This window comes from Atta cephalotes (genome assembly GCF_000143395.1).
Source record: "Atta cephalotes unplaced genomic scaffold scaffold00023, whole genome shotgun sequence".
NCBI classification, from domain to species: Eukaryota; Metazoa; Arthropoda; class Insecta; order Hymenoptera; family Formicidae; genus Atta; species Atta cephalotes.
This window is the reverse complement of record NW_012130087.1, coordinates 422,618-434,833: the sequence shown is the minus strand read 5'-3', so window position 1 is coordinate 434,833 and position 12,216 is coordinate 422,618. Positions and strand designations below refer to the sequence as shown.

The 12,216-nt window shown below is 36.5% G+C and overlaps 1 protein-coding gene across 1 annotated transcript in view; it reads right to left on the bottom strand.

Annotated features, from left to right (window-relative positions):
* Positions 1-3,284: 3,284 nt before the first annotated feature.
* Positions 3,285-12,216, bottom strand: part of LOC105619799 (protein FAM73B) — a 37,030-nt gene continuing 28,098 nt past the window's right edge. The window contains exons 4-9 of the mRNA XM_012201316.1: positions 5,167-5,354; positions 4,573-4,707; positions 4,216-4,328; positions 3,982-4,150; positions 3,671-3,904; positions 3,285-3,602 (exon numbers count right to left, since the gene is read on the bottom strand). Of these exons, the coding sequence (XP_012056706.1) occupies positions 3,285-3,602; positions 3,671-3,904; positions 3,982-4,150; positions 4,216-4,328; positions 4,573-4,707; positions 5,167-5,354 (1,157 nt within the window). The remainder of the gene's footprint in view (positions 3,603-3,670; positions 3,905-3,981; positions 4,151-4,215; positions 4,329-4,572; positions 4,708-5,166; positions 5,355-12,216) is intronic.

The following is a 12,216-nucleotide window of genomic DNA, read 5'->3' as shown; positions in this document are numbered from 1 at the left end:
ATATATTTATATTTATTGCATGTTATGTTTAATTTTTATTTCTTAATTTTTTATTTCTCTAATATTTTATATTTATTTCTATTCCTAATCTCCTTCATTACACGCAGAGCCTAAAAACTATCCAGCAATTTTAATGATTAAACTTCTTGATTCTGATTTGATGAAATAATAAGGTATAATTTAAAATAAGTATAATTGTTATATGATGTTTTACGTCTTTATGTCCATAGTTTATTTCCATAATTAAAATGATACTTTTGTTCAAATATAATATTTTGTTGAATAAGATACGTAATATTTCACATATAATAGTTAAATTATTTACAAAACAAATATTTAAGGATTATCATTTACAAAATTGTATCAAATGTCATGAAATTAATGTATTATCACATATACTTCTTTCCAGTAAAAATAATTAAATGTATTTTCATCATTCATCAATAATCAATACTATACTGTTAGAAAATGTAAGCACGAGCTTCCTTTATATGTAAATGAAGCTTATAGTTATGGATGAAATTAAAAATAATAATTAAAAATGATTTAACTGAAAATTAAATTATAGTAGTTACTTAAATGTAATGAATATACATTAAATTTCATGTACATGTACACAAATATATTTTTCAGTTATAAATACATTAAATTTAATGTAATGTGATTATGAAATTAAGTTAAAATTGTGTAAAAGTATATTAAATTTCATGAAGTTTTTAACAGTGTATATTCTTATATGATATATTCTATGATATATACTATATATATGCAGGGAATGGAAAGTAACAATTACAGTTACAGAGTAGAAAAAATAATAAGTTACCGTTACTAATTATCAATTTTTAAAAGTAACTTATTACAGTTATTATTACTTAAGAAAGTAACTCTTCATTATTTTTTCGTTACTTTTTTAAAATTGACGACCATCAATCATAACGGCCTAAGGATTTTCTAGTCTCAGGCGCTATGAGTGGCTTGTGTCCAATCGAATCGTGTACAATCGTGTATAAAGTAATGATAAAAATAACTAATATTCGTTACCGTTACTGAAAAAATTAACTGCGTTACCAGTAAAGTTAACCAATAAAAAAGTAACTTATAACTGTAACTTATAACTGTAACTTTGTTACAAATAACGAATTACTTCCATTCCTTGTATACAGAGTGTTTTATAAATACATGTCAATATTTTAGGAGATAAATCTATACACTAAAATAAGTAAAAAACATATGAACATATATACCTTAGTTTTCAAGTTATGAACGATTAAAGAAAATATTTGAAATATTCGCCTCGTGCGTCAACACACGTTACTTCACGCCTTGAGTCCCGCAATCGTTCAAAAATATTAGATATTGTTCGAATAGTCTCAAATCTATTTCGTAGTCTTTCTCGCAGATCATCCGCATTATTTACTGGTATTGAATATACAATAAATTTTTAATAGCTCCAAAAATAAAAATCTAATAGACTGAGATCAGAAAAGATCGTTGTGGGATGGGTCAGCTTCGCCCTATCAATCAATTTGCGAATGTATTTAGGAATATTCTCACTTCAAGATAGAAATGAGACAGAGTACCGTCGAGCATGACCGATCATAGATACATCAAATGCATGCCGGCTATTTCAGCATAAGTGTACATTACTATTTTGCCGCTTTTAGAAGTATTTAGAACAGTAATTCGCGAACATAAAATACCGACTGTTTGAAATTCTGTCCGATTTATTGAGGATATTATTTGTAAACATTAGATGTTTATAAACATTAGAGGATATTGTTTATAAACATTAGAATGTTGAGATGTGCTAAAATGTACAGTAACGTATGTTGACGCAAAATGAACATTTTCTTTAATTTCCTTTAATCATCCATAAATCACTTGAAAACTAAGATGTGTAGGATATATGTTTATATAACATTTTTTTATTTATTTTAGTGTATAAATTTACTTTCTAAAATATTGATATGCATTTACGAAATACTCTATATATGTGTACTTATATAATATACTGTACTGTCATACCCTACGTATAGCTTATGTTCGGAATGTTATTAAATTGATTGACATACAACTCATAATAATTACTCATACAAGTACAGTATTTTATAAATATATCTTTGGCAATGCATTAATCTTGGATTGCTATTTAACTGCATGATGTAATTTCTAATTTATCTACAAATATTTTGATGTTAACTTGTATAAAATAACGATAAAAACACTAAGTCTTTTTAGACGAATTGAATATCTTAATAAAACTAATTATCTAGTAAAATTAAAATGGGAAAATTTATTCATAAAACTTAGAAATGGTTTTTTTTTACTACTATAAGAAAATGTATATTATCTTATTTATATCTATAAAGAAAGACGTTATATTACATAATTACACTTAAATGGTTCTAAGTTTTATCATATAAATCACAACTAACTGTAAAATCATAACTAATTATAAAATTTAATTTTACTAAAATACATCGTAATTCTTTAAATAATACAGAAAGATATCACTGAGGTATCATTTTACAATCTATGCGAAGTTTTGTAAGATATTAAAAAAAAACCTTTATAAAATAAAATAAAAAATGCGATTGTGTGTTACACATTGATAAATATTAACAGGTCACAATGTTTTACATGTCTTGCAAATCTTGCAAAATGATTTACAGAATATCTACAAAATTTGTATCACAATGACTGATAGCGACGTTTATTCGTTCTGTCAAAAAATAAATAACATCATACGTTTAATAAGTAAGTGCGTAATGTATTAATTTCCCAAATTTTATAAATAAAGCCTATAAATTTGATATCCATTTATGTAAAATCTACAGTGAATTTTTATTAATTTTTTTTATATTTTCTTTATATTTTATATATTTTTTATATTCATGGAACTGGACATTAGAGTTTATTAATACTTTCTTGAAAATTGATATAACTTTTATATATTCAAATGTTAGATAAAACTCGACATATGCGTGATTCTAATTGATGATAATAAGAAGGATACGCAATATCATTCTGTGATACTATTTCGTAAGATAATTTCACAGACTGCTTACTACTATTACTCGTCATAGGCGCGGTAATGAAAATTAAAACGTGCGATGGTGTACTGCATCTTTTATCAACTTATCATATCTGCCTTAATTTCATTAATATTGATATTAACATTTTATTTTACAACATAGATTGAACGCAGTATATGTAATGTAATTTGTAATATCAAGCGCATTCAATATTGCATTAAAATTATTGCCTAAACATTTTTAATTTGGCTAGCAACCTTCTAACGACAGCCTTTGATTTATATTGTCGACTCTTAGCTTCATTTCCCTGAGAATATCCACGGCAAGGTCATCGACCGTAGTGTACCGTACCTTGAAAAAATTAAATATATCTACAAGAAACTCGATTACTTGTTCTTTAAAATATTGACAAGTAGAACGTAGGCTTTCTTCGGAACCCAAGAATCCCCAAATGAACATCGGCGAGATTTGTTCGGAGATGGAGTAGAAGTGCGCCAAGAAGCCTTGATCATACTTCAGCATCTTTCGCTTGCCTGCCAGGACAGACCAAAGCGTCGTTCCTATCGCCTTTAAAGGTAATCGACGATTAGATAAATATTAAAAGCGCAATAAAAAATTTAGATTCATGTACATACAGTTTCTCTAAAACTGGCGGATACCCATCTATTTTGAATTATAGCTTTGACGGACGATGGTGGTTTCTCTACATCTTCGAACGCGTCTAAGAGTATGAAATCAATAAGCACGTCGTAAAAGTTCATGCACTTGACACCTCGGGTGGTCAATTCTTCCTCCATGATGCTATGATTGCGTGGCTCTTGTAGAAACTCCATCATACGCTCATAATACATTAAGTAATCCTTAGGATCCTGTAGAAATTTTTTCCTTTAATGTCAAGCGATTTGAATACTTACATTATGTTTATTTACTCGATTAATATTCTTACCCTATCTGCGTACATAATTAAATCGCTAATGACTTGACGACCTACGTCAACTATATATGCCGTTGCCGTAGGTAAATTAAATAATTTCGTATAGGCCTGACGCAAGCAATATACTTTTGCTAAATATTCCACGTCTGATCCGCACTTTACGAGTTCTGTGTGTAGTCTCCTAATATGTGATTATATATTATTATTATACATATAGAGATACAGGTATAAATTGAATCAGTGTACCTGCAAGGAATGCCTTTGTCTTCGTACTGTTTAAGAGCAGCATGATAAAGCTTTTGCTTCTCAAAGTGTGGAAATAGTTCTGAAAATTCTTCGAATTCACGCAAATCCGCAACCTGAAATAATTTAATAAGAAGCTAATCTATCGTTTTTCTTCATATCAAGAGAATTGTCAGAAACAGATCATAATTATGAAAATAAATACATGACATAGATATTACTAGATATAATTGATCATTTTTCGAGAGTTATTGCATGTCTTCGAATTACATTAACGTCCCACAGCCACTCAACACATCCATTTAATCTGTCGGGGAATACGGACAGATTATATTTATCTGTCTCGTGCATATAACTCACCCCGTCACGTGCAGATTCGAATGATTCGGGCGACGATGCGGCGTCAGCTTTATCCCTGAAACCAAATAGCCGTGTACCAAAGTTTGAAGGTTTATCGAGGCTCTCCTCGCTGTCGTTGCGGAATAAAACGGAGTGCTGCAGAAAAAAGAAGATAAAGTAAGTAGACAAAGGTCAGAAGTTGGATGCGTCGGCGATATAGATAGATCGTAGGTTTCGCGATAATAAACGCCCAATTCTCGATGTATTGCGTTTCGAAAACTCAGATTGCTTTCGGAGAAAGTCATTCACTTCCTATGCCATTAACGTTCCGCAACAATTCCCGGCGGCGTCAGGTCAAGTGACTCGTTGCGCTAATTACCCTCGGGGCGGTCGTCATTTAAATTGGATTAATTTCCCGCATTTTTTTACCGGACCGGTAGAAGGGCAATTGATGATGAATGCAACGGAATGGAATGGATCGTCCGTTCCGTAATTCATCTGACCGCGAAAGACGGGCGGTGGTCTCTCCAGATTGAAAATCGGAAAATCTCGTGGTCACGCTGAGTCAGCGGATTAATTTTGCGAATTGATGGATAGAAGAAAGAGATACCATACTTGATCGAGGAAAAGCAATTCCGCGTGGCTTTGGATCTGGTAGCCCATGTCGAGTAGCTCCTGCACATCATGGGTGAACGCCGCGTCAGCTTTCGACGGCAAAGCTAGGGTATCGTTGCCAAGAGTTGAGCTGAACGCGGTGAGCGCGTCTTCCCAGCAATAAAGGGCTTTCTCCAATGCTTCAAGTCCTGTTAACGAGAACGGCATCAGTTTATCTAGGCGGGAAAAAAATTGAATTCAGTTATATCAGAAGAAAAATAAACCATATCTCATAATTAAAATAATTAAAATAATCTGAGAACTTTTCAAGAGGAAATGTAAGCAGATTAACAGCACAATGGGAAAATAGATAACATATGATAATAAGAATTAATGGTGTTGTTATTGATAGCGAAGCGTAAAAGTCCACTCATTTAATCGTTCATGAAAAGAACGATTTTGTTGAAGCAAATAAAAATTTAATTAGATACGGATCTGAAAATAATTTTACCGGACGGATTTAAAATAATTGTAGGAATCTCAAGCATGATGAGTAATGCTGCAAAAGATTCTGACATTTTAGCAACCAGTTTGAGCAACCAGTCTTACATAAGGCTTGTTCTTTTTAGTTGAACTTTTGCACCAGTTCATCTTTCTTCTTTTTCTCTTCAGGAGGAATTGGTGCAAAAGTTCAACTAAAAAGAACAGGCCTATTATGTTGATACTCCGACAAAATTATTTCTCGATCTGTATCTAATTTTTAAATAATTTAGCAAAGTCGTCCTTTTCGTGTGATAAATGTAATTTCATATTACTTTATGATGTGTCTACAAAAATATTATATATTAAGGTGAAACAAGATAAAAAAATTATTAAAATATTGAGATTATTTTAATACATCTTTTCTGAGGAATTCGAGCCCAGTTTCCAGCCAGCCAGAAGAATATATACCTTTCCCATCGTTTCTCGCGCAGGCTTTACGCTTTTTTCTAGAAAATTAATGAATTCGAAATTAATGTCGATTTGTGCGCGCGAATGATGAACGGTAAAAAGTGAAAGAAAGAGAGAGTCGAGGATGATCGCTACACTTGAGGACTTCAGGGATTCGAATTCCAAGTCGATGACGCCACTCTCCCTTTAGTCAATCTTTCGTAAGTCGTCGGAGAACATTCACCAATTTGCCACAACGGAAGTCCGACAACACGCCGCGTTAATTTGAAGGGCCGTCCCTCTCCCTCTCCCGGTTAATGTCCTAAAAGCTGATCCGTCATCATTTTCAATCTGTGCCGTTTACCGTCACTGATAATTATAAGTATACAATACCAACCGATGAAACTGGAACAATACGTGTGAGATCGATATCGTGATGATCTCGCGTGACAATTGACTCTTCGGAACTCATCGTTTAAATGGTTGCCAATCAGTGGCGTAACGAATTTTACCGAGGATACTTGATAAACTTATCGAGATATAAAATATCGTTTATTCGATATAAAAGCGTCGAGTATTGTGAGACAACAACACAATAAATCAATCACGATGGATATTCTATTCCTCTTGAGTCATTTCCGATTTTTCAAAGAGAGTCAAGTCTGTAGGTCGAATGATCGGAACTTTATCTCCATGGAATGGATTTTGCTGAATTGTCTACAAATTTAGTTACAAGTCTAAAAATAATTTTGTTCGGAAATTCAAACATGATAATTGCCCAATCAATATCGCAAAAAATTTTGGTATTCTATTCTATATTACTATAAATTTTTTTCTTAGTCTTGAATTAATTGCCATTGAATTAATTGTTAAATTAATCAGAGTTTGCTCGAAGTTGCTTAGATTGACTTTGGCTTGTTGATGAATTCGGGGTGGTCGAAATTCGCGAATTCGGACGGAATGAGTTTTAATAGGCGTGACACGGTTTTCAGAAACGTATAAAATGTCGATCGTTCGGCAGGAACAGGCAGGAGAAGGCTTTCCGGTCGCACAACGTTAATTTTCGTCGACAGCTTTAATTTTGGAGATGGGAGGGTGTACATCTGTCCCTCCCGCGGGAGAATGCACAACACACGAGACGTGTCCCGGAACGCCCCGGTTTGTGGCTCGGCGGACATAAAGATTGCATTCCTGAAATTAAGTGAGGAAACGGAGAAGATCAAAACACGGCAATGCGTATTCCGTATTGCGCCACTTTACTGTAATAATCTCATGCTGAGTGTTCCTCTTGAAATGAACAATCGTCTACCCTTCACAACGATTTTTGTTGAAGTATCTAAAAATTTAGCCAGATCTGGAAAAAATTTTGTTGAATTCTTATAATTGTTAGACGTAAGACTCTCAAGCGTAATAATAAGCTAAATAAGCAATACTGCAAAAAGTTTTGACGTTTTAGAAACCAGTTTGAGTGTACTACATAATTACTTTAATGACTAATAAAATTATTTTCACAGATGTGTATTTAGCTGAACCTTTAGATACTTTAATATACTTTTCTGCATTCTTGCCATATTAAAAAATCAAAATCAAAAGAAAAAATGTATTTTTTTATATACTTTTTTTTATAAGGTATTTTTGTATCTTTATATCTCGTACAGCGTATCGAGTATTCCTCTTAAAACAGACAATCATTTTCGCAGATCGCATAGCTTTATTTATTACATGTCATTACTTAAAAATTCCAAATGAATGTTTAACAAAAAAAGATTCTGTCATTTTTCTGTGTCTTAAAAATGAATGCTATGCGAAATGCACATGTTTTCTTTCTTCTCTTACATCTATAATTACATTCTTTCTTCCTACATCCCTGTAGGATTCATCTTCATTCCAGGTCAGACTATAATTCAAAAGAATAATATTTTCGAAGCGGCGTACGCGTGTTGCGATTGCGGCAGATTTTAATCTTTTCCAGAGAGAATTCCGTCATATCAGGGAAGTCCCGCCGGAGGGAAGTTTTCTCCCGAAAGGGTTAAACCTGCTGCGATCTCGCACTGGGTGCTTGGTCATTACGCAATCCCCAGGACGATCCCGAAGGGTCATAAGACACAGAGGGATGTCCCTCGGAGAAACGCGGCAGTGCGACGCCGTTGCATACGTCCGGCGTCAATAATATACCCCCGGAGTGACGTAATCGCCGGGCCGACCGGTCATTGGAGGATGCGTCATCCAATGGTGAAGGGTCGATACGATCCGCGCGCGCGCGCTCCCGTCACTTTGAAGCTCGCGCACTTTGCGCCGAATAAAACAATTTATTTTATTTAAATTTACTATCTGCATCTCGTAAATCACCCCTCGTGACATTTCGACTTAAACAATTGCTTTTTTAATGCAAGGAATATAATATAAAATATACGATATATACTGAAAGTTTCTCTCTATGAACTCTTGAGAGATAAAATGCGCTCATTGGGAAAAAACACGCGTTGCTGATATTAAAGCGCGCGCACATTGCGCAGGGGTGGCTATACGGAATCCTCGAAGGGCCAATCATCGGAATTAAACATTACGAGTTCGTACGCCCTCACGAACTGGACGTAGTACCCTATCTTTCAGTATCGAAATCAAACCGCAATATGCGTATATGACGTGTGTGTGTGTGTGTGTGTGTGTGTGTGTGTGTGTATGTGTGTGTGTGTGTATGTGTGTGTGTGTGAACTTAATGAATTAAACAAACGTTTATAATTCGTGATGATATGCGCGGCAAACACGATTGTAAATACGCAAATGAGAACATTGTTGCATAATTGTGGATATATTTTTCATCTTTTCAATAATACGTGATAAAAAGCTCCGAGTTCGTTTAATTTCCCAAGGAAAATGGCCATCTTGTGGGTTTCGTCCTTCCAGATTCGAATAAGAGGTCGTCGCAGTTTTTGATCCTGCGGGACCAATGGGAGCGCGAGGAGGACGGAGGCTCGCGCGCTCACCGGCCGCGCGACAAGGACGAACGAGACGCGAAGTTAGGAGGGGAACGCGTTCGGCATTTCGCGCGCTGGCGTCAGTTACTCGGCTACGTTCAGCATTGTTGAGCAGCACGTCACTCGTTCATCGCCGATCGCGCAGCGCGCTTCATCGTAGCGTTATTCTCGCACGTATACACGGGCCGTTGACACGCGGAAGCCTTCGTTGATTGAGAGAAACAGAGGATCATCTCCGTGCTCGTAGGATGATTATTGTCGTGAGATTATAAACCGCGACAACGAGAAAGAGATTTTTCACTTCAGTGTCCCTGACGATTTTTACGTACGCGCGTTATTTGGATTAAAGTAGATTATCGACGAACGCGCACGCACGCAGACAGAATCATGGTGAGTATAGAAGAATCCTAAACGATTTTTCCACGAAGATTTGAACGTTTCTTCGCAAGAAAACTACTGCGAATGTCTCGCTTTTCTCTAGTTGTAGGGGAAATTCTTTCTGTCTCCCCACGGCCAGGATAATCTATTTGACATATATATAATTTCGTACAACGTAGTTACAATGAACGCCATTTAATTTAACAGAATTCAGTATTTCGTAGTTTCTTGGCGAAAAAGATGTCTTTTTCTTTCTCTCCACTGTGTAACGATAATTCCTTTCTACCTGAAATCATTCTTCCTTTTTTTGTAGAGTCGTAAACACTGCAGTGGTTTTTCTTTTGAAATTACTTTAGGACAGATCCTTGCCAAGATATGTACGAATCTTTAAGTTTTCGATTTTCAATCCGCGTCGACGAGGGGAGATTTCGAAAAAATCGGTATTTGATAAATTCGCTGGCAGACGTTACGCAGCGATGGCTTTATTTCAGGTTGATGCACTCAAGAGTGATGTAGAGAGAGGCGATAAGATTATAATAAGGAACCGAATTATTTCTCAGCATTTCGCAAGGATGAAACATTCCTTTGACTCTCGATAAGACTATTCGGGATAGATCAATAGAATCGATTGCGAGCCGCACTAACCCCTTAGGAGAAGAAAATGGGTGGGATCGCATTGTTTCCCTTGCCCCTCCTCTCCTTCTCGTGAGGGGAAAACGTATCTATCGTGAGAGAGATCGAGGGATTCGCGAACAATATGACCAGCCGCGGGCAACACCTGGCCGTACCTTGTTTATTGCGCAACAATTCACAATAAACAAAAATTGAGTGTACGAGACGCGCGCACAGCAGAGGGAGAAAGAGAAATTCTGGATCGAGATGAGAACATCGTTGGAGAATGAAAATTTTTTAATTCAAGATTATATCCTTGCCTCTCCCAAATTCGTCGTAGATGCTTGTCTAAAGCGGCTTTCCTTTTAAGAGACACACAGCTGACACAACCACGTCGTTCTATCCTTCTTGACATTCAATGAATGTAAAGATAGAACGACATTTATGTCGACTGCGTCTCCTAAAAGGAAAGCAGTCCTAAAGCATCCGCATCGAGAATTCGCGGATGTGCCGGATTGTGCACGAGACTCTAATCTAATCGTGGGATTTAGGCTTTCGCTTCTATGGGGGTCAAGTTCAGGGGTCGATAGCTCGGCCGGTGGTGGTTCCTGGCGGTGTTAGCCTCGAATAAAAGTGAACGCCGCCGCAGCACGTAAAGTGCAGCAACGACGACGACGACGGCGGCTGATAGCCGGCCGCTACAACGCCGATAGCCGGCAGATCGATGGAGGTGCCTGGTGAACTTGGAAATTTCCCTAGCACACGCGCACTTCCTCTTTCTCTCTCTCTCTCTCTCTCTTTCTTTCTCCCTTTCTCGTTCACGCCGCCACGGTGCACGAGGATAACGCACGCTCGAGTAAACGTGAACACGGCGATTAAGAAAACGGGTTATCTTCGACTCACGAAGTGTGTCGCTCGACACGGGATGATTCATCGTCGTCGCCTCGGGGACACTATAGGGTGTTCTAGAAAAGGAACGTCCGTCCCTTGAGAAATTCGCGATCGATCTCGATAAGCTTCAACGAGAACTTCGGACGGCCGAAAGAGAGAAGACTTCATCGCAATTTCTTTCTCAGCTTATGATTGTCGGTTCGTGTCTCTATTTTCGATTCCTTTCGAGATCGCGAGGACAAATAAATGGAATCGTTCGAGACGATTGAAGATAATCTCACTGATTAATTTTATCAATTATTCTTCGACACTTCCACTATGCGACACGCAATTTTATCAATCAACTCCAATCTCTTTCGGGAACGACATCCAAGGATAACCAGTACCCTCCCCTCCCCTCCCCTCCTCCTCGTCCCCCTCCCTTCCTTTTTTCCGACTTGCTCTCTTATATCGCATGAAAGAGGACGTTTCCCGTTGCGTGACCAGAGGTCGTGATACACCGTCGCCAGGATTAATATATACCGTGGAGTTTCCGCGATAACAATTGCCGATTGCGAAATTCCTAATATTATTGCATTAAAGTCAATTTATATCGTATAATAGTGACGCACACGGTATTCCAGTTCGTACTCGTATAATATATGTAAAATTTATTCTACAATTACGTAAGCGTAGTTGTAAAAAGATTCACCAATCACAACCAGTGTACGAGAAGAACATTTAACTGTGATTAGTCAAGTTCTTATAACAATTGTAAACTATAATAACTACGCTTACATAATTGTAGAATAGACTTTACAAACAAACTGAGTTAACATCGCTCCTCCAAGGTAAATTCGGCATTAGTGATATGTCATGTCCTGATATTTTTCTCGATGGAAAAGAAAAAGAGAACGAGTGTCATGATCCTCGCCCGAAGGAAAGGCAAAAACAGGACTTTATTTCGCGCGACATATCCGCGGTCGTAGACCGGATTTTAATCTCTCCATGTCTTTTTTTCCCGGAACTCGCTATATATAATTACGCCTCTCCGGCGACTCGTGATTGACGTCTCGTACAGGAATCATGAAATTTTAACTGCAAGACTGTTACACGTTACGTCACGTTGCGCTACCATAAGTTTTTCCGCTAATAATATAATCGGGCACTTCGTTGCCTGTTTATTCTGCTTTCTTGTTGATTTTCCCTTAACACATTCCAATTAAAAACGTACATTCATTCGGGGTTTTAATTTCAAAAAGTTCGCGTTCCCCATCTAAAGAATTGTTTAAATTATCTCTTG